This window comes from Diadema antillarum, unplaced genomic scaffold, assembly GCF_040938485.1.
Source record: "Diadema antillarum isolate AM-2024a unplaced genomic scaffold, OU_Dant_1.0 seq00001076_RagTag, whole genome shotgun sequence".
NCBI classification, from domain to species: domain Eukaryota; kingdom Metazoa; phylum Echinodermata; class Echinoidea; order Diadematoida; family Diadematidae; genus Diadema; species Diadema antillarum.
The window spans coordinates 1,009,989-1,037,229 of NW_027271899.1; the positions used below are offsets into that span (position 1 = coordinate 1,009,989).

The 27,241-nt window shown below is 38.9% G+C and overlaps 1 protein-coding gene across 1 annotated transcript; it reads right to left on the reverse strand.

The window, feature by feature from the left end:
* Nucleotides 1-1,172: 1,172 nt before the first annotated feature.
* Nucleotides 1,173-27,000, reverse strand: LOC139743375 (protein Red-like). Its single transcript, XM_071653859.1, has 22 exons — nucleotides 26,842-27,000; nucleotides 25,607-25,673; nucleotides 24,222-24,320; nucleotides 23,637-23,696; nucleotides 22,950-23,019; nucleotides 21,397-21,491; nucleotides 20,124-20,238; nucleotides 18,869-18,948; nucleotides 18,190-18,227; nucleotides 16,136-16,299; nucleotides 15,278-15,386; nucleotides 14,312-14,360; nucleotides 13,174-13,540; nucleotides 10,294-10,356; nucleotides 9,742-9,797; nucleotides 8,715-8,738; nucleotides 7,233-7,331; nucleotides 5,831-5,897; nucleotides 4,824-4,912; nucleotides 3,946-4,057; nucleotides 2,200-2,237; nucleotides 1,173-1,885 (listed from the first exon to the last, which is right to left on the reverse strand). The coding sequence occupies exons 1-22, from the start codon at nucleotides 26,849-26,851 to the stop codon at nucleotides 1,852-1,854; spliced, it is 1,905 nt and encodes a 634-aa protein (XP_071509960.1). The 5' UTR covers nucleotides 26,852-27,000; the 3' UTR covers nucleotides 1,173-1,851.
* Between the last annotated feature and the right edge of the window lie 241 nt (nucleotides 27,001-27,241).

The window sequence follows — 27,241 nt, forward strand, 5'->3', positions numbered from 1 at the left end:
ATAGTGAAGTGACAATCAATAATTCCTACTAATACTTATACAACTTATTCTTCAAATTTCACTGCCTATAGATTTTTGAAAAATCATAAGAAAATGTTTATACAGCTCTATCTCTCTTTCACAACCTAAAACATTATAAGCACTCAATAGCCACTACATGTACTGTACATGTACAAATATCTGGGTAGCAATTAACTGTTACTCCAATGTATTACAATTCACTGATGTTTCCTTTCACACAGCCTTGCAACGATGCATTTTATTCACCTGTTCCCTCCCATTGAGTGCCTTTGGCAGGAATTCACTTGGTTGTTGCTAGGTAGGGCAAGCCTCAGAGTTGTCAAGGGCAACTTTTGCGAACAAAACACACATAGAATTTGAATACATTACTGACACCGTCTATTAAAGTCAGAGGCATGTACATGTAATGTAACTCAGTGAGACTTCAACCACTCCCACATACGTCAATCCCTCTGTACAGAGCCATGTTTGCATATATTTACATTTTTCTTTTCTGACATATCTATAAGATATACACAATTTCAATATCTTTCTCTAATTTTCTTTTGCTTACATGTCACTTGGGTGAAGCCACATACATCAAACAGGCCATGAATCAAGACAAGAGCAAGCAAGCAGACTCTAGACAAAATATTCAGTGCCTGGTCGACGTGTAAAACTTGGGTTTCTTGAACATTATCACAATCAAACAAGCCCACAGATATGGAATACCTGTAAGAGTTATCAAATTTGATGGAAATAGGCTTGGCATCTGTCTAAAAAAAACACACACACACACACACTCCAGCTAATATCTCCTTTGTACATATACCCACCCAACATCTCACATTTATTCTATGTGATATGATTGCCACTTAATGACATGTTATCAATGTTTATGCCGTGAGTGTTAGACAATGTCATGACTACAATCTACAGCCCTATCTATCACATAATGTAATGTTGACTGAAGTGGAGCACAAGTACATCAACAGTTGCTGATAACATAGACAGGAGTAGAACACGACATAAATGATTATCTAATAACCTTCCATAAACGAAGTAAATGAATGAATGTGAATGGTGGCAAAGCCTGTCACTGTAAATACAATAGGGAATAGAAGCCGCAAAACAGTAGGCTTGTGGCAGAATTCTTGGTTAGGTTGGTAAGGGGGAAAGCTCATGCCCAAGTTTTATTTATAATGCTACTACTACATCAATGATAATCTGTGTTTATTTACATCTATGTCAGGACAGGGAGGTGGACAATTTGTCAATCAGTTGCAATTAAGTTCATTTCCTACGATGGTCGAGGAGCAGTTCTCAAAAATCATGATGACTTTGCTTGGAGGACAAGTTTGTTTCAATAACTTATAAGTCCAACAAACAAACAAACATGACTGGACCCTTAACAAGTCCCACGTCTCAGCAGAGTTTCACAAATTATAGAAGTGTCTACATTATGACACATGTGCAGTGTCTGCATAAACAATCAACTAAACCACGATCAAGATTCATTTACCATATACCCCGTATATTTCGCAAAGGTTTTATTTTCACAAGTTCCGCAAGTAGGGTGATATTTGCACATTTAAAAACATGCGAAAATATAAACTCTAATCTCGACACGAATGCAACATGCATGCATACTAGTACATTGCTGCATTCATTACTGTACTCTGCGACTGTGAATTTAACCACTCACGAAATTGTGGGAAAGTCGTGATTCGTTAAAAATTAGACTCGATAAATATCTAGCATACAGTAACACATGACGCGAAGTGTGATGTGCGGTCCACCAAAATCCCTCTCACACCATGGCTGAAGAGACCGTTTCCTGCCCCAGTCAGCTCACATGTACTTGGGTCGTTTGTATTCGACGTCCCTGCAGGGAACAACACGAGAAATGAACAGGTATTAGCAGAGGAGAATGCACACATCATAAAACAGGTGTCAACAAGGCAACCATCAAATATCAAGAAAATTTTTCGCTTGTCTTTGTTAATGAATTCCCAATGCACGGAACCATGAAATTTCTTGTGGCCCAACTCATTTGAAATCTAAATGTTTCAGACATCTTGGAAAGTGTCTTATCTCTTAAATTTCACTGATGTGACTGCATTAAATGATTTTTGAAATATTTCTATACATTTTCAGAAACTTTACTTTGAGTTTCAGTCAATTTACAAGTGAACTTACCTTGTTCCTTCTCCAGTTGCTTTACGCTTTGCAATAATCTGTCAGATATAAGGAAACATAATTTGATGAAACAATAAATACAAAAGAAAATCGCAACAACCAAATTATGCATAACTAAACTTGCCTATATTCAACTCAAGTACACTTTCAAATATCTGCATATATCAAGCAAGTTCTTCGGCACTTATGTTAATCTAAATATTGCTGTACGAATATTCACACGACAAAAGCAATTTTGCAACCATTATACGACATCAAACTCAGATGGGCTTTTCATTAAAGTGTATTTAAACATAAAGCTGAACCATTTTCCACATTGAAATTCCATCTTCCACTTTAACAGAATTAGACTAAAATGGGTGTCAAAAAGCACAACAATCTGTTGAGTCAATCTGTCGAGTCAATCTCAAAATGAAGAGCTGGCAAACATTTTGAATACAACTGTTATAAATCATAATTCCACAACATGTAAACAGACAAACAGGTAAACAGAATCCACTGACATTCATTTCCTCAGAGGTCTGGAATACTTTCATGCAGTGGTAGTTAGGATAAGGAGGTTCTAGAGAATGGAGTCACAACCGTCTTATTTCCTTTGCTAGATGTTCGAAGCCGCCGCTCAAAAATATTTGAAGCATGTGCCAAACAGGATCTGCCGCGCAGATACGAAGACAATTGACTCGTGTCTCATTGCATAATAACCAGCCACTTTCAAAGGAAGATATGTCTTTGTGATGGTGATTACTTTTCGCTATCTCTTCTTATAAAAGGTAGGTGGTACAGACACGAGGATGCGCGAATAGAAATTGAGCAAAAAATGCTGAAATAGCTATGAAAATTACTCGACTGGGCATACCCGGGCACTAATCTGATATATCTATCAATAAAGAATTATACTTGAAGATTATTCCATATTAGTTTCATTTGTGGAAATTAAGCGGAAAAGTGATAAAACCAGCTTTCTAGGATGGTACAGTTTTAAACATTTTCACATGATACAGCTTTGAGTTACACTTTTGCGCAAATTTCTGGATAGAATTGACTTTTGTTTAACATGCTTTAGTTTATCATTAAGTGAAATTTCATTTCATTTAATAAATGAATAAGCAAAATATGGCCAACATTATGATAATGTTCAAAATGAATCTTCAGATTGCTCAGCAAGATGGCGGCGTCAAACATCGATCATCAAAGGCACAAGTGCACCTGTGGAATTCTTTTGTACATCAATAGAAATCTGACAACTGTTTGAATAATTACAGCCAGTTGGAACTCCATGTATAAAACCACCTTGGTTAGGATAGGTAATCACACCATATTTCTAAAAAAAAAATTCTGATGTGAAATTCCATCAAACCATTACCACTGCAGAATACACTAGTCGGTCCCACATATGCTATTCGGGTCTCGGGCAATTATCCAAGACCCTTCCCCTGACCCTAACCCTAATCCTAATCCTAATCTTTATTTCAACCTTATCCAGAACCAGTATTTAGCATGGGGGTGGGGGAGGGTAATTGCCCTCAGGGGGTAAGTGCCCTGATACGATGCTATTTAGTGCAAAAAACACCAAACAAACAAACAAATAACATAGAACACCACACAATAAAAACAAAACAATTCAAGCAACAAAAAAAAAGCAAAACAAACTAACAAAAAAAAAAACAAAAAAAACAAAACAAAAATGCACAGAGACTCTTATGTAATCATACTTATTTCTCAAACAAATGTAATATATTGACAAACCTGGCTAATTTTCTGCCACTCTCTATCCAGTGCGGCCTTCTCATTCTTCTCTGTGTGAGCCCTTCGTGTCTTCCTCCCCTCTGACATCTTGATACCAAACTGGAATGCAGCCCTGTCGGGGAGAGAAATACCAATGCTTAATAAGATATTTGTTCTCTTTCTTTTTTTTCCCTTTGTGCTTCATGCACCATGTGACAGGGACAAGACATAACGTTAGATGATGACAAGCTCCTGTGTAAAAATGCTGAGAAAATTGGGTCTTTTGCTGTTCTTCATGACTACTGGGGCTAGAGAGATCATTAAGAGCAGGGATGTTGACGTCTGCAGATCTAAAGACATAGCAATTCACAGTGAACACATATATACTTAAGAAGGCAAAAAAAACCCCAACAACAACAAAGTCTTTCGGTGTACAAACAATCATATCTGTTCACACTAACCATGCTAGATTACATAAGAAAAAAAATCTCACTTAAAAATGAAATCCCTTATATTTCATGAATTAAAAAAAAAGAATACATATGCAATATTGTAAAACCATACTAAATAGGAGATCTGATCTAGAGTCTTGTGAGTGATTGAAATTGACCTGCTTTTACTTTTGACTCCTGATCTTATCTTCACTCACATGAGTAGATGCAAGTAACAGAAACAATCAAAAACTTTTACACAAAAAAAAAAGTATCTTAAAATCTAGAGAGAAAGTATAACAACACAGATATGTACAATGTATGTACAATGATAACCATACGCTACTACAAATTCTCTACTCATAAAAAGCTTTAAAAAAAAGGGGAAGGAACCCATAGCTTGTCTCTTGAGGGACCAGACATATGTCAGAGGGAAGCCTTCAGAAACAAGGCAGAGACATAGCTTACTTGGGGAGAGCCTCCTTCTGGTTCATGTAGTCGCTGTACTCTTCTGCCGTGTCAAAGTCCCACCTCCCTACCGGTCCTTTCTTGTTGCCCTGACAACGGTGAACGTGGGAGACAAGTGTGAATAAATTGCATCGTGTCACTGGCATGTGTTTTTCTCATACTGAATAAGATGCCATGCAACGTCTGACGAGAGTGAGCACTTTACACATCTACTCCATGTGTACGATCTCTACTTCCAGGAGGGTCTTTACTGTCTTCATTACACTTTCTCCAAGGTCTTTGAACACGACATTATGGGACTACATGTCTTTTCACACACCAGGATTTCAAAAGGTGATGAATATCATATAATGGATACCACATGGGTACCACAACCGCAGCTTGCACAAAGGTCCATACTTGGTCTGTAAAAACCAGAAATTTTTGCATGCACAAAACTTTCGTGAATTTTGCCAGGAGCCAAGGTTAGCAAAAGTAAAATGTGCACAAAAGTTCTTGTCTATCCAGCGCATTGAAAGCCAGTGACAACTCACAAAAGTTCCATGTAGTGAAAAAGGCCATTGGCACAAATTTGAAAAAGTTTCATGCCGTGAATGTCTCTGGTTTTTACAGTAATCACAGGTACAAGCTCACTCAAACCTCACAAATCTGATCACTCTCTTCAGCTACCAGTATATCTAGATTGATGAACTGATTACCCACTTTGTTTCACAACAAAAACTCCCTTTCAACATATGCGCATTTTGATATCTTTCATCAATCATATACACAGTCGAATGGAAAATGTAACAACGGCAACAAATGAGTAGTTCCATTTCTATCTGAAGGAGTCCAATCTGCATTTTATTCATATCAAAACATGTGAGAGAAAGAAAGTGGGTGAAATAGGAAAACAGAATTACTCAATATCATGTTGCTGGGAGCGAGCACTTATTTGCACGGACAAACCCTGACTTTGGCTTGTCCAGAGGTTTCCGGTTAGTATGAACACAAATACTAGATCTCACCTGGTCCATCTTAGAGTAATCCACTTCATCGTCAGAGTCATCCAGGGCATCAGCTGTTTCCATTGCGCTGGAAAGACAAGATGCAACAAGGACTCTGATACAACACTCCTAAAGCTTTACAATATCAGGAGAAATCTGGAAGTCCCCAGATCAATTATCCTTTTTCTGTGTGTTCTGTTAGATAATGGGGACCACCACGCTATGGAAGACTTTTGTTTATCTATTTTTTTGTTTTTGTGTTTTGCTTTACAAAGACATGCAAAAGAATTTAAATAGCATGGCTATGATTTCTGTGAAGAGGAAACACAGAAATAATTGATGGCATTTGAGAACTTCATAAGCTCAACAAATCCTGTGTGCAACTTTTGTCTGTTTGTGTGTTTTATTGATGAAAATAGGTGTGATATATGTTTAAGAGTGGTGTACTAGTATCTGCCATACAGCAAAATCATAGTCCTTGCCTGGCAGTAGCCTTTATTTCAATAAAAATTTCAAAATTGTGCAAAGTTTGATCTTTCTCCCCCCCCCCAAATTCCTGTCTTCAAATATGAAAATGACAAGAAACAATAACATGGGTCAGCTAATTGTTTCATTCCATTTGTGAATGTTGTCACTTCACAAGGATAACTCACAGAGACCAGTATACAAGATAGCAAATCATTTTTTTTCTTTCAAATTATTGTTTGCTGCTTTCTTCAGAGTGCAAAGAAAGTAATAAATGTATAATTCAAAAATACAAAGTACAAAAACCATGATGAATACAATCATTCAACATGCGATTGATTTGAACGGTAAATGTGAATAATTCATTGTAAGGTTAGATACAGTCAAACCTGCCTTAGAGGCCACCTGTCTATAATGACCACCTGTCTATAGCGGCCACTGAAAAATCCCCCCGAGAGAAAAGCCCTGTTAAAGACCCTGTGTATAGCGGCCACCTGTCTCACGCGGCCAGCAGCCACAAATTTTGTTTCCCGCGGTAGATTTTAACCTGTCTATAGTGACCAAAAACCCAATGGAGCCCTAGCCGAGCCAATAATTCAGCGTGTTGTTCTGCTTTGTAGCCGTGCGGGCAACGTCCAGTGATCGCCACCGCTGCATTCATCCCTCATTCAGTCATAATAACGTATTAGTGTTAAGCTTTCTTCATGATAGTACACATTACTGTGCATACGTACACACATACATGTACATGTAAGGATACAACAATGATACGTGTACATGTAAACAATGCACACAAAGTTGGATTACCTGTCTATAGCAGCCACCTGTCTATAACGGCCACTTTTTCCGTCTCCCTTGGGTGGCCGCTATAGACAGGTTTGATTGTACTTAAAAGAATAAAATAAATGATGACATTCTGTCAAACTTAATTCGGACACTATTGGGCCCATTGTCTCACCCAGGGTAGCATTCAAGGTAACTGTCAAACCCGAGAGCGGCTTCTTCCTTCTTGCTGTGTCGTGTCTTCTGGCGATCTCCATCTCCAGTTAAAGCGATTCTATAGAACAGCACAAACGGATGAACATGATAAAAAAAAAAGAGATACTAGGTCAGACACATTGAACAGATGCATTAACAACACGGCTATGAACAACAAGATCCACACAGACTTGATATAAAACGAGATGGCTTATTGTACCCATCAACTAGATTTCTGAAACTCTAGATGGTATGCTGTGTGGCTACTTTAACCCATCTAGTTCCTAAAAGCATACTTATACGATTCATGCTGACCTCTTTTATCAACTGTTTTACTATTCCTTGGGAGTGTTTCACCCGGTATAGTGAAAAATGCCCTTTCATTTGAGCCCTCGGTTGTAATCAGCTGTATTGTAGAATTTTCAAAGGTCTCTTAATTGACCAATTCATACAGTGTAAATGATTCATAACTTAGCAACACACCTTAGATCTGGCGACAGTAATACAAGGAACAATTTTCTTTTCTGATACTGTATAGATCTAATAAACTCGACCAGTTCCTACAATCTTTCTCCAATATAACTGTGAAGACATGCAGTGAAATTTACAAGTGCCTGTTTGATGATGATGATATGATGATTTTAGTAGCAAACTTTCTCAGGACTTGATGATTTAACTTAAAAGTTAGAATGCATCCATGGAACAGATGCTTCCTGACATCAAACGAGGTAACAAATATGCCATTTTCTTAGCAAGTTTAATTTTTGGCATATCGGGAATTTCCGACAATTTTGCGAGTGGTTAAATATGTGATCGCAGAGTACATTATCGTCACGCATCTTGTTCGTGTATTGTGTACTATGTAACAGTAAATGTATGTAAGCACATCATATGCATGTCGGGATCAGAGTTAATATATTTGCATGTTCTTAAATTCACGAATAGCATCCGACTTGATAAATTCATGAAATTTAAAACCATGTGAAATATATGGCCTATGCAGTAGCCTTCAAAATGATTTTAGCAATTCCATCAAGCTATTAAAGATACGGTCTCTCTGTCACCAAATGGCATTGTCTATGAGGTTTCCCTCCAAACAATACTCATGCAGAAAACTGAGAATTGTTATGCCTGCATGTGATCATCACATGCAAGCAGACAAACTCACATACACTATAGACAGACACTCTGCCATTTGAAACATTATTTTACAGAGCTTTGTCAATGTGTTTGTGATTATTCTAAAATTACACCATCATTTGACATAAATTCCTTCCAAATCTTTCTGCCCAACCTTAAACGTCACATGACTTCAAACAAAGTTTACTCTGTAAAATCAAACATGAGTTTACGTGCAGAGGGTTTCTGAAGAGTCGTGCAAATTTTAAACCTTTGCGTTGGCACACTTGAGTTGTTTGCCTTTTGATACAAGAAACAATGCGTAATCCTACTTGAGACCTACCCTCTATCCCTGGAAGACTGCGCTGTGAGGTGCTCAGTCAAGGTTTGTAACATACAAGAGCAACAATGAGAGTAGAGATAACCCATTCGAATAGTCAAACATCACATGGGGCCACAGTACATGCCCTGATCTCATGGCAATGACACAACCCCCCACATGGAAACCTTAACATCAGCTCACGAGTGATGAAGGGCCTGCTGAAGTGTGACAGTAGCATCATGTACGGGGAAACCTTTCGAGACCAGGGTCACTACAAAAAGTCTAATATATTCACCAAACATTGAGTTCCCAATATTGATCATTTCAAATTCTCTACACTTGTAGTTTTCAAACAATAAAAAATTTCACTTCCAAAATGTGCCACAAACGGTTGCATGGTATGAAAAGTATCCACAGATAAAGGAAATCAAAGGTCAGTGTATTCTATGCACAAACTTTTGAAGATCCTCTGCAATGTACACAAAGTAAGGTGTACGCACTTGCAATAAATATCTTGAGTGACCTACATAAAACATTGACCGAAGTACACCAAAATGAATCGAAAGAAGCAATCAATACATGAGTTTTTATAACTGTTTATGTTTGCTTGCTTTCCTATCTATCAACTATCTTGTAGGTCAAAAAGAATGCACAGGTGAAGGTAAACATAGGGCACACGCTACGCCTTAAAAAAGCAGAAGGAAAAGAAAAGAATCCACATTATCACATTATTACTCACAGATGGGGTGGGCCAATTTCAAATTTAAGTGTCCTGATTTATTTATTTATTTTTTTTTATTTATTTATTTTTTTTTAAAGACTGAGAAGTGGCTTACTGGCACGCAAGAGTTTGGACTTGTTTTAATGAGAACAGAGCAACGAGCAGACTTTACTCACACTTCCCCTAAATGTTGGTCAGATCTTTTCATGTGATCTCTGCTTATGTTACCATTATACATTCACACATTTGTGGTGTTGCAAAAAATGACTGATTATCGTATAGCAAATGGATGTAAAGCTGTTAGAGACAGCATGAGCAAAAGGATATTTCTCTCCATTTTCCCATCCCGCTCTGAATCGAGACTCATCCTCTTGCGGTGGAGGCTGCCAAGACACAAACAAAACATATAAAATTCAAAAGATAACACAAAAGCACAACCAGCAAATCACTCCATGGGAGTGCACAAGTCTGTGGACTTTGTTTCATCACATTAGTTACAAAGTCATCTCACAACATCGATCTTTCAAATTACATATTCAATACTCACAGCAAACAATTACTTCATCTCCTACATGAAGCAAACTGTACTTTGTACATCAGCCATTACCTCTTAGGCAGAATGATTAGGAATGAGGCGAAAAGAAATGGAATTAACTTTTATACGAAATTACATGAAATGAAACTTTCTGGATGCAGCAACGGACTACTGAAAAAAAATTACATTTACCCTGCTAAATTCTAGTGCTGTACACCTTTGAAGTCAAATTAATGCCGCGACACTCACTGTAAGTGGAAGAGTATTTCATTCAGAATCGTTTTCATTCTCATTTGGATTTTTAAAATAGATTGATTAAATATAACATCTTCAGAAAAACTCACCTTTCCAAATTTTTCAGCTATACTCTTCAGGAGTTTATCAGCAGAGGGCGCCTTGTCAAAGTCCTGGAATGATGACGGAAGACAAGAAGGATTTGTAGGAATGGGAAGATGGAAAGGTACTGCATGTATTTCCATAGACAGTAAACATCAATGTAGCCAACCTTGCTTAAAGTCAACCTTGCATGAGACGAATAATTGCTGTAAGTCGAAGGTCTTTTCAAGTCCTCTTCTCTTTATATTCTATTGATCTTAATTCCTCATATTTTGAAGCTATTTCTTCAGTCCAAGTAGATTCGACTTAGGCAAGGATGACTGTATCTTCATTCTCATTTTCCTTCTAGTTGCTTGTGAGGATTTTATGATATTGGCAAAGATACAATTGTGCTCATGTATGAATGTGTGTGTGTGTGTGTGTGTGTGTAGGTGGGAATTTTGTTGCAGTGTTACAAATGTGAGGTGAAAATATAGTGAAAGTCAGGTGAGCAAAAAAAAGAGAAAATCATACATGCCAGTTCACACACAATCACACAAATGCATTACTACAAGTAACAGACATTTAAAAATCACACAAGTAAGCTAATCAGATTTAGAAATGGAAGAAGATTCTGCTCATGTCAATAAAGTGTAATACAGTGCACTCCCATTATAACGAACACGGTTATAACGAAATTTCGGTATAACGAAGTAAATCTCCTGGTCCCAAAATTATCACCATTAAAGTCTATGGTAAAAAAAATCGCTTATAACGAACACGGTTATAGCAAAATTTCCGTTATAACGAAGTCTTTTCCGAGCGCCACAGACAAAGAAAAACAAAAGAAATGTGCTCCGTTATAACGAAATGCGAATTGCTTTCGAAATTTCGTAGCGGAACAAGCATTTATAGCGTCTCTGCATGGGTGAACGCTTCACACCACTGTGTGTTCGCTCTTTGTGTCACGCACAGTTTCTGGGGGGAACTTGCGTTTATTATTGTGATACAGTTATTCCATCACATTTCACATAGCTTTCCAGTGTATGATGAGTATTCAGCAAACAGAATATGATATATATACGTGGTTTTCTTGTTTTCGTTATACATTGTATTTGTTCGGTTATAACGAAATTTCGTTATAACGAAAGAAAACTGCCGGTCCAAAGCATTTCGTTATAACAGGAGTGCACTGTAGTGCTTACAGTGTACAATGTTCACAGTCAAAAGAATATCATATTCAGCATAGATTTATGTTAAGAGTGTTTGTACAAATAAGCCATTTTCAATCAGAGTGTAATCTCCAGACTGAAGTGAAAGATGAAATGGAAGTTGCAACTATTACTTTTTATTTAATCATTAACAGTTGAGATAAAAGAATATCATGCCGTCAATCCCTCGTTTGAGGCGAGTCCCCAACTGGGGCATACCCAAAGTGGGGTGCGTATATTTGTCGTTTGGGAGTTGGGAGTCGAAGGACTTGTCCATTGCAAATAAACTTTCTGCTCAGGCGTGACAAACCTGGAGGCCAAGCCAGGGTTTGATGACTCCAGCAGCTGTCGTATTACGTAAGAGCATGATAAGGATATCTGCCTGTGGCAGACCATTCAAAGTGAACTCAATTTTCTCTATCCTTTCTAAAGTTTTCAATTTTATATTCTATTGAGAAATTCTATGGTCATCCATTTTACATTTCGAACGAAAAAAATTGACCCGTAAATAACGAAAATACAGGAATAAGAAGGAGAGCATTGCTAGTTTGCCGGTGATGACAATGTGCTATTTGGCAGTGAGTTACAACGGGGAGGTGAGACTACCTCCCTGGTTACAATCAGCCTGCTGACTGGATCATTGAGAAAGCAGCTGTCGTATTACGTAAGAGCATGATAAGGATATCTGCCTGTGGCAGACCATTCAAAGTGAACTCAATTTTCTCTATCCTTTCTAAAGTTTTCAATTTTATATTCTATTGAGAAATTCTATGGTCATCCATTTTACATTTCGAACGAAAAAAATCGACCCGTAAATAACGAAAATACAGGAATAAGAAGGAGAGCATTGCCAGTTTGCCGGTGCTGACAATGTGCTATTTGGCAGTGAGTTACAACGGGGAGGTGAGACTACCTCCCTGGTTACAATCAGCCTGCTGACTGGATCATTGAGAAAGAGAGAGAGAGGGAGAGAGAGAGAGAGGGGGGGGGGGGGGGGGGGGAGAGCGAGGGGGAGAGAGGGAGGGAGAGGGGGGAGAGATGGGGGAGGGAGAAGGGGAGAGCAAAATGGAATGACAATAGTTCCGGTCACTACAGTACAGGCATGCTCTGTCTGCATACGATGAATGTCTACACTCACACACACACACGTACACACACACACGCACCATGGAGCTACATGGCCCATGCCAAAACCAAAACAATCTCCTCCTCTCGCGGTGCCCCCCCCCCCCCCCCCCCCCCTCCTGTGGCGCTGTGGCGATGACTGATGCTTAGATTAGGCCAGGGTCAAGAAACAGGTGTTTTATATCTTTGACTTTAAGTCATTGATTGCCAAGATATGCACTGGCGGGTGTAGCCTCTTCAAACGAGAGATTTGCGTCATGTACCGAGCATATAATATGATAGCAATCAACAAACTTGACACAATATCAATTGATTGATAGACCTAGTACATAAAAAGTAAAACATGATATATTCGCGGCATGAAATTTTCGCGAATTGGAGCCGACAGCCTTTTTCGTGGCATGAAATTTTTGCGAATTGCCACTGGCGTTCAATGCATGCGGTGTAGACAAAAACTTTCGCGTGCATTTTAATTTTGCAAATTTCGGCGCTCGCGAAATTCGCGAAATTAAAATGCACGCGAAAATTCCTCGTTTTACAGTATTTTGTGAAGAAAAGAAAAAGGGTGCTCACCTCATCTGCCTCCCTGGGCTTCTCAAAGTAGCTGGCCCGGGGCCTTCTCTCTCTGTCGCTGTCCCGGTAGTCCCGCCGATCTCCCCTCTGCCTGTCCCTGTCCCTATCCCTGTCCCTTTCCCTGTCCCTGTCCCGGTCACGTTCCCGCTCCCTCTCATTCTCCCGCTCACTGGGTCTCTCGTAGTCCCGGGGTCGTTCGCTGGGTCTCTCGTAGTCCCGGGGTCGCTCAATGGGTCTCTCATAGTCCCGGGGCCGATCCCTGTCACGTTCCCTTTCCCGGCCCCTGTCTCTCTCCTTTTCCTTGGACCTGACGGGTTCTTTGGGCTTTGTGTAAGAAGGCATGTAGCCACCCAGCTCACCAAAAATACTGCGGAAAACAAAAGGAATCATGTTACTCCTGTTGACTTAAAAAGGAGTTTCCCTGAACATATATGTGGATTCTGTGAATGGAGAAAGATTAGTAAAGCACTCGGTGAAAGTTTGAGGAAAGTCAGATAGCCCATTCAAGAGTTATGAATTCTAGTTAATTTCATGTGCTGTCCTCTCTCGCTGGGAACCTTTAAACAATCAATGATGTCACGATAGTAAGAGATTAAAGTTAAGAATTTTGATGAATCTTCCAATTTTCTTTGTGAAAAGTACACAAGCTAAAATCCATACCAAGATAGGTTACTGTAAATATCATTCTCTATGTCTTCTGCAGCTCCTTTCATTTCCTGTACAAATGGATTTTGGTTAGATTCCTTTCTAATGTGACATCACAGAGTGTTGTAGAGTTTCAGTCTACAGAAGACAACATGTGGAACCAGCCAAAATTTTAAAATTTTCTAATATTTGAATGGATGAGTTTGATATTTCCCTCAAACTTTTTCAAAAAGTCTTTGTCACAAAGGGCATGTGAAAAGGCCTGCAAGTTATTTCAGTCAGCATCATTCGTCGCAGCATCTTCATCAGACTGGAATGAAAACAAACTCAGATAAATGCCACCCCCCCCCCCCCCCCCCCCTCCCAATCAGATGAGTGCAATTTAAAGAAGAAAGAGTATGCATCAAAAAGGGAAGTTCTCTTTTGTTTTCTATCATTACAAACTTGAATGAATACTACATTCAACAATCCTTACAGGGAGAGCATTACTTACCTATCATCAGCACCATGCATCTTATCCAGCTTGTCATCTTTCAGTTTACCTGAAAGCAAGTTTGATGAACAGCAAAAAAATAACAAGTTAATCAATTCTGAGAAAGAGTCCCATACAGATTACTGATGACTCAAATTGGGTTTAGAGTTTTCATTATGGGGAAGTCTTGAAATTTGACTGATTTAATTCAATTTCAGTCCTCTTTTGGGGGCAAAAGCTGACAGTCTCATCTGAAAGCACATAAGGAAAAAGGCACATGGCAAAATAAAGGAAATAAAGAGGCCAGCAATGTGTAATGTCATACAGTGAGAAATACAAAGAAAACAGAACACACAACTCTGACTGCTAATGAATAAAAATCAACACCAAATCATGATATGTTACAATATAAACACAGACAGAATAGATACCATGTACCTCACAAAAGAGACAGTTTCAGAGGTATGATTTTAGAGGACGCAAGACTTAGCAGGGGAAGAGGAAGAGGGAGGGAGGGTAGTTCTTTACTGTGACTACTGCGTGGACACTGGCAGATTTAGTTTCTTTTCTGTGGTGACTGACAACTCCCAGATCTGGGGCTTGTTTGATAAAGATTGAGGGTAAGTTGCAATCAATCGCATATTGTATTTCATAAACAGCAAGTAACTGTCAATCTACTGAAAGTTACACCTGATTTTTCTTGAAATCAAGCGTAAGTGTCTTCATGAAACAGGACTTACGCTCGATTCACTGAGTTACGCTCAATAAATTGAGCGTAAGATCAATAGCAACTCTTTATGAAGCAGGCCCCAGATGTTGTTTCAGTAGATAAGATGCTCACATACACATTATAAGTTTGCCTCCATCCTCATCCATTTCTTTCCTTTATCACCTCTGCGTTTGTCTCTAAAAGAGGCTCTGACACAGCTTCACCTGTGTCATTTTTTCATTGCTGACTCGAAAATTAAGTGATGGGTTGGTACTTACCCTTGTCTTTCTTTTTCAATTTCCTTCCACGCTGACCTTGGCGGAGGTACGACAAGATCTGGGTCAGTTTGTTGATCACAATGTCGTTGGTTGTCAATGTTGTTTGTGACTGGAATGTAAAAAAAAACCCCAACAAATTACCGTTTAGTCAATACCATGTCATCATGATCTTGTATGTGAACAAATCATATAGTGCACTTTTAGAAAAGCAAAACAAAAAGTTGCTAGATTTACATTTGGTACGTTTCTGCTATTCTATACATGTGGGGCTCACACAAGTGCTTACATGATTTTGTTGCTACAAGCCTTTGAAAATTACATTGGTATATGTAACTGTCTAGTTCATAGTCCACAAAATGTCGCAGACTAGGGTTCTCTAAGGACCAAAACATATCATTTTGGTAAATTGACTCAAATTTCTTAAGCTTGCCTTACCTGAGAGAGTAATCTTTCTTTCATCTACTGTCAAAATTTGGTGGCTTAAAACAAAACCAAAAACTGAGATAAAGCAGTTTTTTGGACCACATTCTTTCACTAGGAAATAGAACATAGTTTCACTGATATTTCCAAACAACGCAACTGAGTGACCCTAGTCTTAAAATTCTCTTTGCTCCCGTTTCTGTGAAAATGCACCTCCTAACTCTCTTCTTTCAATCACTTTTTGAATCAGAAAGGATGTTCCAAACAAAAAATAAAAAATAAAATATGCAGTACACAAGCAAAGTGCATGCCGAACATTTGTGTCACGTGAGATTTCTGCATATTCGCCATTGTGTTGAGCAATTCTTCAGTTGTAAACTGAATCTGCAACATCAAAGAATGTTCAGACTTAGAAATAAGCAAAGAAGAAGATCTCACCTCGACAGTTGGGCAGTCAGCCTTACTCCTCATGACTGTAGTTGGGATGTCCGTCTCTGCGTATTCGTCGTCCAGGTCTACTTGGTAGGCCATGCGGCCAGGAAGGAAGGACTCGTTCCGCTGCGGCTGATGTGTCTTGAACACGATGCGGTAGACATTCCTAGCTGTGATATGGGAGAAAGAGAGGGAAAGACAGACAGATACTGAAAATACACATTCAGAATAAAAAAATAAACTAGAAATGTCGCTACGGCGACTGGTGTATGCCTCCACCATAATGCATGGTTCTCCTAATAGGTCTATAGTACAATGTCTTGACAATGTGTGATGACAGTTTCACACAATTGGCAAAATATTAAAATGACAGGTTTGACACAAATGTGCTGAATGTTCACTTTCCTAGAACTAGGTTCAATTGGATGAATGATTAAAACGTCAGAGTGCAGGTATTTGGGGGAACTGATGATTTTTACTTGACTTTTGACCATTTTATAAGTTTATGCATTGAGTAATTTTCAAGGTATTGAGAAAAAGTATAATTTCAGTATCAAATGGTAAAATAGTATTATCTAAACCTGGCCTTTGACCTTTGACCTAACAGTTCCAAAGAGAATCACTGTTAGGTAGAACACGCATAAATATGTAAGTTTCATGATAATACCTTGAGTTACTTTTGAGATATGGAGGAAGAAGTGCAATTTAGCACTTTCACTTGACCTTTGACCTTTTGGCAAGAAACTTCCCACAGAATATATATTGGGTTATACATGCATACATCAAGTTAAAAAAAATCCTTCAGGCATTGCATAAATATAAGGAAAGTAGTGATATTTTGAGGAGTTGACCTTGACCTTTGACCCCCTGACCTTTGACCCATGACCCCCAACTTCCCTAGATAATCACTGCCCATCGGTACATGCATATATACTAAGTTCCATGAAGATACCTTGAACCATTTGCGAGATATGGAGAAAAACATGAAATTTCAACCTTTTTTTCACAAAATAACCTGTGACCTTTAACCTTTGACCCCGTGACCCTAAAATCCAAACAAAGTATCATCCCCCCAGGATATACCCTCATACCAAGTTTGATGCAAAACCACTCCACGGTTCTTGAGATATCGACAAAAACAAAACGGGACGGACGTACGGACGGACGACCCGAAAACATAATGCCTCCGGCCACTTCGTTGGCGGAGGTATAAAAACCCCAAGAAACTGGCACATCTACGTGCATGATGAAGGGAAACTTTCAAAGAAATATTACTGTATTTTACGAAGAGAACACCATAGCTTCGGAACTCATGGCAAATTTCTTTCTCAAATGGGTCTGATATTCTAAAAGTAAAAATAATCTTAAATATGGGTCATTAATTTGGATGACTTAAAAAGCATGCAGTAAAAATATATTAGATATACTTTCGGTGACAGAAGAAACCAACCAAGTATATCACCTCTCCTATAATGTTGTATATGCTATATATCTAGCAAGTCTAATTTTTTGCGAATTGGAACTCCCGACAGTTTCATGAGTGGTGAAATTTGCGATTGTTGAGGGCAGTACTAAATGGAGTGTACGTCACATTCATGTCGTGAATCAGAGTCAGTATATTTTTGTGTTTTTAAATTCACCATTAGCATCTGACCCGCAAAATTTGCACAAATAAAAAGTCACCAAATATTTGGCGTATACAGTATTACAGTTCGCCTGTTTAGTTACAGCAGGAAGTGCTCCAGCGAGAAATAAACTGGTGTTTTTATGCAGGGTGTATACCACTGTCTCACAAGACAGACCCCCCCCCCACCAAAAAAAAGTATTCCATGCATGATTTGAATGGGAAAATTCATATGATGATCAGTCTTTGCCACCACTTCACACTGACATGTGCAGATCTAAGGGGGCAACATGACCCCCCCCCCTTTTTTTTTGACAATGTAATACTGAGGATAGATGCAAACTCAGTGGAGCACAAAGCATGATAACATGAAAGTACCTAGAACCTCCATGTTGTGATAAGCAAGGTATAAAACACAGTTACAGCTGTAACTTACCCATGCGGCTCTTAAACTGAATGTTTTCTTCATGATCTCTGGAGAGGAAACAAAATAAAAGAAGAAGAGAAGGTTTAATTCCAAATGACAAAAGAGAATTAAACTTATGTACAGGCATTCAAATCAAAGTGCTAAGTCACATATTGATTGTTACAAACTACAATCAATATATAGTTTACTTAATCTATATGCAAACTTAAATACATACAAACCATGCATACCTAAGTTGACATGATACTGGCCGAGTACAAAACAATGATGGAAAAGGTTGTTTTCATTAATCAATGGCCTGCACATTACACCAGGCTACTGTACAGTTTCAGCGGGCCATGTATTTGAAGAGTATTCAGCTCAAATTTTCCCTTTCTCTCAAGTGAGTCTAAATCATCAAAAGGCTATATTGGCTCACCTTCAACTTGGGGAGTAAAACAGAAAAAAAATTCCCCATTCAAACGGTCAGTAACAAAAGAGTCAAGGACCAACAAGATAATAATATTTACATGGTGCCTATTACAAAAAGTTTTTAATCGCTTTACAGATAACAAAACCGATGAACACTGAAAATTAACAAAGGAAACAAACATATAAATCAACCACAAGTGCAAAAGATAATAGCAAGCTCTCCCTTTTGGCTAGCCAAGACTGCAAGAGAATTCCTGCATTTAAAGGGGCAACTTACACATCCTTGGACTTGCTCTGGTATGTGGTTTCTAGAGTGTCCTCCATCTCCCTCTCCTTAGTGTTGATCTCGGCCCGCACCTGGACAGAAATGAGGATACCATTTCAATTTCTGTGGCACGCAGTTACATATTTTGATTTTGATTTTGATTACAGGTCTGCCAACATTCCCACATCCAAATCAGGGAGATTCCACACAATAATCAGGGAGATATCTGTGTGTTACATGCATTTCAGTGGGCGAAAATAATTCCCAAATCAGGGAGATTTTGATATTCTCTTATTCAGACATGAACAGATTTTGACATTTTCAGGCAGACTCCTGCAGAATCAGGGAGACTTGGCAGCTCTGTAATTATCACTTGATTTGTGATATAATTTCTGCATTTTTCCAACCAAAAAACAAACTCAACATACTTTGATAAATACTTTGAAAAGCATACATTATGTGCAACAACACATTACATATATACTAAGTAGTATCACAAACTATGTGTGTGTTCAGCTTTCTGCATTCGGGCCTAAACATGTATGTTCACATTGTTTATGTGTATGTCTATGTGCACAGTAGAAAAAGAAGAAGCTTATTTCCAATAGTGTAGCTAATACACTGTACCTTGCACGGAACTTGCTTGCAAAAAAACAACAACAAACAAACAACAATAACAACAACAACAAGTACATACAAACAAACAAACATTGTAAGCTAGGGGCAGGAAATTCCAGTTATTGTGTGAACTTTCATACGATTAGGAGACAGATAAAAGGGTGGACATACTTAACAGAGTAGATGGACTTGATTCCTTCTGCCTCTCATACATGAACAGAAATTAATACTTGGTACCTACAGCAATGGCTGAATCAAACGGCTCCTTAACAATAAAAGACATGCCTTCACTTGCTTTCACTGTTGAGAAACAAAGTTCACAGTGCCACTGACAACATCATCTGCGGTTATTAGAGCATTTCTCATGATGCAAACCTCTCACGAAGGTATACCAGAGAATTGGAATCTGGACTTGGTTCACTGACACCAGTTAGTATTACTATTCTTTAACCCGTTGAGGGCGAGTCCTGAGTATACTCGGACAAGTGTCTATGGGAAATGCGTGTTGTAGCAAAATCAAACCGTCCTCAACGGGTTAAAAGAATGCACCATAGTTCCTTGAGCCATTTCTAATTCTGTTTCCAAAGAGGACTAGAGATGGGTGGGGGTCTGGTCTGGCTGGAGCAAAGTGTGTTTGCTGGCTTCCTACCTTGTGTAAGAGGGCGTAGTCAAGCCCTTTCACCAAGTGAGTATGTTCCATGTCACCACCAAGGTATTTACTCTCCTCAATAAGCTGCTTTCTCCTATTGGATGCTGCTGAGTCTCTGCAAATACCATTCAAAGAGAAGAGAGACATGTAAAAACATTACTTTATGCCTTGATGTGTTCCATCTGTCAATGACTTCAATCATATTTGTATCTTATGTTGTGCTAGTAACATATGAAGGTTTATAAAATGTGATGACAACAACAACCTATAATTTACCAGCAGACTCTGTACAGCTTAGTAGCACACCATGTCATGCAACTCTAAACAGAGGAAATATTTTCACAATCAATTAAACACAATTTAACAAATAAGACAAATAATGGTGTGTTTTGAATTTCACTGACTGTCAACATATTAACAGCAATTATTGTAGATATTCATGTACACAAGGTATAGTAAACAAAATGAATACAAGTCACTAATTTTGCACTTGTATTATAGTGAGCAAAATGCATAGAAAATGTCAACACCAGGAAAACTTCTGCATGTATGGTATTAAACTATTTCTACGTCATTTGATGAATGCCTAACAAATTTGGCCATACAGGTAATTACATCAAATCCACTGTGTCCACATACAGATAAGTATGAAATAAATGAATAGTTGAATCAGAAATGGAATAAAATATTGCTATGAAAAAACAGGAATCAAAAGGAGATGACAAGCCCTCTTTATTAAACAACAAGGGCCAGGACATCTGCCCTTACCAGCACAGAAAGCACGCTGGCAGATGCACTGAGAGGCAAACATACAAGTAGTGTATGGAGTTTAAAGGGATGGTACAGTATTGGTGGAGATGAGAATTGGGCTTTTAACTTTTTGCGAGATACCAAGAAAACACTTATGATATAGTACAGAGCATACCATTTCAAAAGGAATTCAAAGTTTATTTGATGAAAATCGGGTTTGGAATGACTGAAACATCCAAAAACAAAGTAAAACAAAGCAATTGTAATAAAGTGTGGGTCAAACACTTTATTAGAATCGCTCTTTTTTTTGGATATCTCAGCCATTTTGACAGTTTTCATCAAATAAACATTGAATTCCTCATAGAATTACATGCTCTTTCATATTTCATAAGAGGTTTCTCATTATCTCACCAAAAAATGTTAGAAACCTGAAATTAGGTCTCAACCAATGAAAACCAAAACTATACGATCCCTTTAAATATATACCGGTATAAATATAACTAGTAAATGAAGCTGAACTCACGCAGGAGCATTGGGAGCCACAGCCTTGTAATTGGCGGTGGTGCTGACAATCTCCGTCTCCTCATAGTCAGTCTTGCCTTCTCGCCGCTCTTTAGCCTGTTGAGAGATATATCATTGCACACGACTACTTGTAGTGATGCTGCAGTATTTGGGTGAGGGGTGTTCTGGCCTCTTCAGGAACTATTCCACTGAATTCTTTATTTTGATGCAATGGCATGTTTACAGCAAAGAATTTTTTAGTGTAGCATACTAACTGATAACAAGGTGCTCTTTCAAGCCCCTACAGCAATATTATCTGATAATCCCCTATGAAGTATTTATGTGATTTTTGGGGAAGTGCTAAAATATTTTCCACCGACACCTTCTGAGGTTCATTCAGGGACATAAGTTCTGGCAGATGAACATCAAAACATAACTCTATCTTTTTGTGCAGTCAACATTGAAATGTATCATAGCTGTAAGCAATCAAATCTCTTTAGAGCACAGACTAGGATACTCTTCAACTCATTACATCGAATGATGAAGTAAAGTCAACAATAGAAGACACAGACACTTCTGTTTCACAGAGAAAAAGAAGAGAGTACCCACAAGGAGTTATGATTTTTTTTTTTTTTTCTGGGGGTGTCAGTTCTATACTAGAGAAGCACTCTGAGAGCGCAGACCTCCGCCAAGCATGCAACTCATTTCCACCACTAATCTTGTTCTTCCACAGAGATAGCAATGATTTCCACCCATACATGCATACGTACTTATAGCATTGTGTGCTGAAAGTTGCTCGATTTCCCAATAGAGAAGCCTTTGTTACATCATAGAGCACGCACTTTAGAAGGCGTATGCAAACTTCAAATAAATTCCCCCAATATCTCGGATCACTACCAAAAGTTAATCGTTTATTACTTGTGTCATTCTAAACCTTTCCTGCAAGTTTCATGCAAATCCGTTCACTACTTCTTGAGTTATTTTGCACACGGACAAACTAACTAAATAACAAACTAACGAACAAACAAACTAGAAAAGCACTCTGAGAGCGCAGACCTCCGCCAAGCACGCAGCTCATTTCCAACACTGATCTTGTTCTTCCATATAGGTATCAGTGATTTCCACCCATTGTGTGCTGAAAGTCGCCTGATTTCCCAATACTAGTATACTAGTAGAAGCCTTTGTTTCGTCATAAACTCTCACCTGCATGGCGCACCTACGCCTCGCCCAAACTAGAGCACGCACTTTAGTGCGCGCATGCAAACCTCAAATATGTGCAGCCTGAACTCCAAAGTTCATTGACCCTACTGCCAAAATATCAAAAATCCTTCATAAATTCCCCCAAAATTCTCGGATTACTACCAAAAGTTAATCGTTTGTTACTTGTGTCATTCTCAACCTTTCCTGCAAGCTTCATCCAAATCCGTTGACTACTTTTTGAGTTATTTTGCACACGGACAAACTAACTAACGCACTAACTAACAAACCAATGGTAACAAAAACATAACCTCCCATCTTGGCGGAGGTAATAATGAAGAACTTGATGTAATGAGTTGGGGGTCAGGTAATACTCACTCTGTCTCTATACTTTTCTGCAAGCTCAGCTTCTCTCTCCATCTCTTGCTTCTTGAGTTTGGCATAAAAACTGGCAACAAAGAGTGATGACAAATATCACTATTATTATATAATCACATGTACAAATATCTAGCCTTTAAATGCACTGAAACTGCTTCATGACTTCAAGACAACAACTTTGTAATAGATGAGGTGTTCTCTGCAAAGCACATTAGTTTAGCTTGGTGGTCTCTGTTTCTGGAACAAACATACAAACATGAGGGCACTTTTTGTTCTTATTTGAAGGCTACATTTGGTTCTCGATGACGCTATAGTTTTTATCATGCAATTACCCCGTACGCCATATGTGCCTACATCTTGATATTCCAACACTTGATAATATTATCAAAAAATTTTAGCCAGAGGATGAATTAAGTCTTTAAAAAAAAAAATTAGACATTAACAATCTGGCTTCAAGTATCGTTCAAATACATAAACCTGACACGGTCTTGCATGGTATATCCCCATATCTTGATGATCTTGTGAGTAGAGTATATACTTGTGGGAGATTTGTATCACATACATGATACAATACACTCCCATCTGTAACTATGAGAGTCTTACCAAATCCACTGGCTTGTGTGCCAAGTGAAAACCACACACACGGTTAAGAAAATGATAGCGATGTCTTTCACCAAAATCACTCACCTCTTTTTCTTCCGCCTCCTAACCCTTGGGTCATCTTCCTCATTGTACTCCTTGACGACTCTGGAAAAACCAAAAGAGGAAAGAATAGAAAACTGATGATCTCAAAGAAACTTATACACATATTAGCAGGCTACTTTCTCGCTACCTACTTGGCTGTTCCACAATAGGCCAAAAGCTAGGGCTGTTGAGAAATCGGCAGCAGGATTTCTTCTAGAAGGAAACTATTATTATTTCTCCCTCTCTCTTTTCTCCTTAGGTAGAGTGCATAAAAGCAGAAAGACTCAATGCATATCATTTTTGTAGTCCTTCAAAAACTCAAAACACAATTAAGTAACTACTTTAGCTACAGGCATGTATTTCAACTTGAAGTAAGTTTGTGATGAAACATCTTACCTATAATTCATTTTTACCAGAGTCAAAATCATTTATGCCAATTGAAAGTTATATTTGAGGCTGGGTTACTATAAAGTACACCTTTTTTGCCATTGAAAAATACAACAAAAATATTGAGACATGCTGATTTTATTCCACATTTCATGTTGGGTTTACTGGGCCCATGCTATCATGGGATTGAACACTACTTACGGCTTCTGCTGTGCTGGCTTTGATGGGGGTGCTTCCCCTGGAGTAGCCCTGGGTGTCATCAGGAGCTTTCTGAAGTCATCGTTGGACAGCTTGGTGAGCCTGAGAAAGCATCAAGATGAACGATAACTGACAAATGCTTCTGAGTACACAATACAGCAAAATAGCAAATACAGACCACATGACAAGGTACAGAAAAGTAAACCATGTTAGTGACTGAATTCATTGTTTTTGCTCTTTCTGTTTGCAAACAACAACTGTTTTTCAGAAGATAGTTAGCAAATATGTTAAAGGAATTTGTGAGAGATACATAATATCAGGTACATTTGTGATTATCTAGAGAACAGTGTTACCATGTAATACTCCCTGCAGTGTGGAACTGAAGGGGTACACAGCTTGAGATGTGTAAATATAAATGACATACGGCCAAAAATAAACAGTGATGACCCTTCATAAAAAAAAAGAAGAAAATAGAGTAAAGGCTCCAACAGTGTCATTCATTACAACAAAAGACTTCCTTAAGTCCCACTCTCATTTTGCCATATCATTCCACACTACCCCACCCTTGTTAGCTTACATATATGGATGCAAGCTGTACTCACCACTTCCCAAATGTATGTACATGCATGCATTCTTGTGTAAGCTAACAAGGGCAGGGTAGTGTAGAGTAGTGTAGCAAAATTAGTGCGGGTGGGGGTGGTGGGACATAAGGAAGTAAGTCCTAAAACAAGTATCAATCTACTTAGCATGTAGATCAAACTGACCGTATGTGGTTGTGGGGAAATGAATGGGAAAAAACAAACTTACCAAATGTGCTTGTCAAATACTTATTTTTTCTTTCTTTCTTTCACTCTTTTTCCATAGAATGTGGGTTGCTGGCTGCTGACATGTACAAGTACTGGGTAGTTTAGCGTCATATGAGTAGTACTTCAAATTACAGCTGTCATTTTACATTGTACTCCAGACACTGACTTGTGGCACTCGGGGTGCCAATTGACAAGAGATAGACTTGCAGCATCGTGGATGCATACTAGCACAGTGATGTCTCAGTGCTTGTTCCAGAAGACCATGGCAGGAGAGCAGAATACTGCACTCTGTTTTATCTGAAAACTTCCCAACATTTAGACTTAAACAACTCTGTTTGCGGCACGCATTGTACAGGGTGCCTATTTGCAGCCGGGGCAATTTCATTCATTGATGAAAAGACCCAATCACATGCCACTTCCCCTGACACTTGCGAGTAACTCCTGCTTGTGTGCTACAGTAGGACTAAACAGATGTTCATTTGCTGTTTTATTGATGAATGAAAGTGCCCCTACCTGAAATAGGCACCCTGCCACAAACAAAGTTGTTTACTCTACTGGTTTGAGTCAAATGTACGGACTTACCCAGAGTCCTCTTCAGCTGACACCTGCCTCATTATTGCCCCCGGGGGCAACGGGTTGGAGAACTCGTCTGAAAGAATGGGAAATAAAATTAAAAATAAGTACAAACCATGTATCATGTGGCATGGCACTATAGTACAACAAAGCCCTCACTCAAAGCCTCTCACAGGTTTAAGCATAGCACTGGGACATTATTTAGTGGGAAGGCTGGCCTGATTTGGGTATATAGATAGAACTATTAGAGAATGCCCCGCAATGAATTGTGTAACCGCTACAAGTACAATTTTATAATATCCCTGATCAGCTGATTCAGATATGGCGGTTATGGTATAGATACACACAGGTTACGTGACCGCATCGGCAACCACAACATGTTTGTGTCGCGCTACACTACAGCGCTCCGGGCTTAAGGTAGCTGCAGCCCGACCAGACACTGTTGCGAAGCACAACACTTGCGTACAGCGACAGGGCCGTGTATTGACTCTAGTTAGGATTAAGGAACCCTGTTGCAGGGCACTGTCACGAGTATGCGTTGGGGTCGCTGTTGCGGTTAGGGTTAAGGCAAAGAATTGCCACTGAAGTTGATCATTACTGATTAGCTGACCTTACTTTACAGCTTAATTCAACGCCCATCTTTGCCAGCATGTAGCTGACAGGTGTTATAGAAAATTTGAGGTTTTCAAATTGCCCTGGACCTGGACCTGGTGGGAAGCGAATTCAATCAGTTCTTCCATGTTTCCCCATAACACATGTTAGAGTTCTAACGTGTTAATGTTAGGGGTCTATATCAGGGCTGTTTATTAGTATTTACCCCAAATTATCAATTAAAATTTCTTTGTGAACATCCATGGGATGGCCTATCAGCCCGGCCTATCATAGACCCATGGTACCATGTTCATGACTCAGCAGTGTTGACTCAAATTGTGGTTACAAATTTACACAACAAACATGGACAGCATTTTGTATTCTTGTTTACACATGAGCTACTAACTCCGTCGCGGGGCGCTGTAACACAGTACGTATTTGTCCGTATGGCACTATGGGGTCGCTGCTGCGGTTAATGAGCTACATACACCTGTAACGTTACACAGATAACACTACACGGTGTTCCCTTGCAAATTATTGCCAAGATAAGAAAATTTGTAGCCTCACTGTCACACTGACAGTGACACTGTCCCACTGATTGTTTGATGGTGTTGACTGTTGTTCATAATCATATTTGATTGATATCCACTTACTTTCAGGCATTGTTGTTCTTCTTCACTCAGCTGCAAGATGTTCTTCTTCCTCAGCTGCAGTAACGTTTACTGACCACTTCTGCTTTATGAAGAATGATGAAGGTTTTAGAGGACGAACTTTGCTTCCCAGACACCGAAAATGGTAAACGCACGTAGGCCCTAGACACAGAATCGAATCGTAATGCTAAAACGCTTTATACCGGTACTGCTAGCTAGCTTTACGTACACTGTACATGTACATGTACATTGTAGGCACATTAATGTCTGCGCGATCCGATCCCCACAACACGGTAATGAACTGTAGAGGGCAGCACACAAAATGATCATGAGGCCTAGGCAAAGAGATTTTCCCCCTCCTATGATCCCCACCAGTCACTGGGGAAAATCTCTTTGGGCCTAG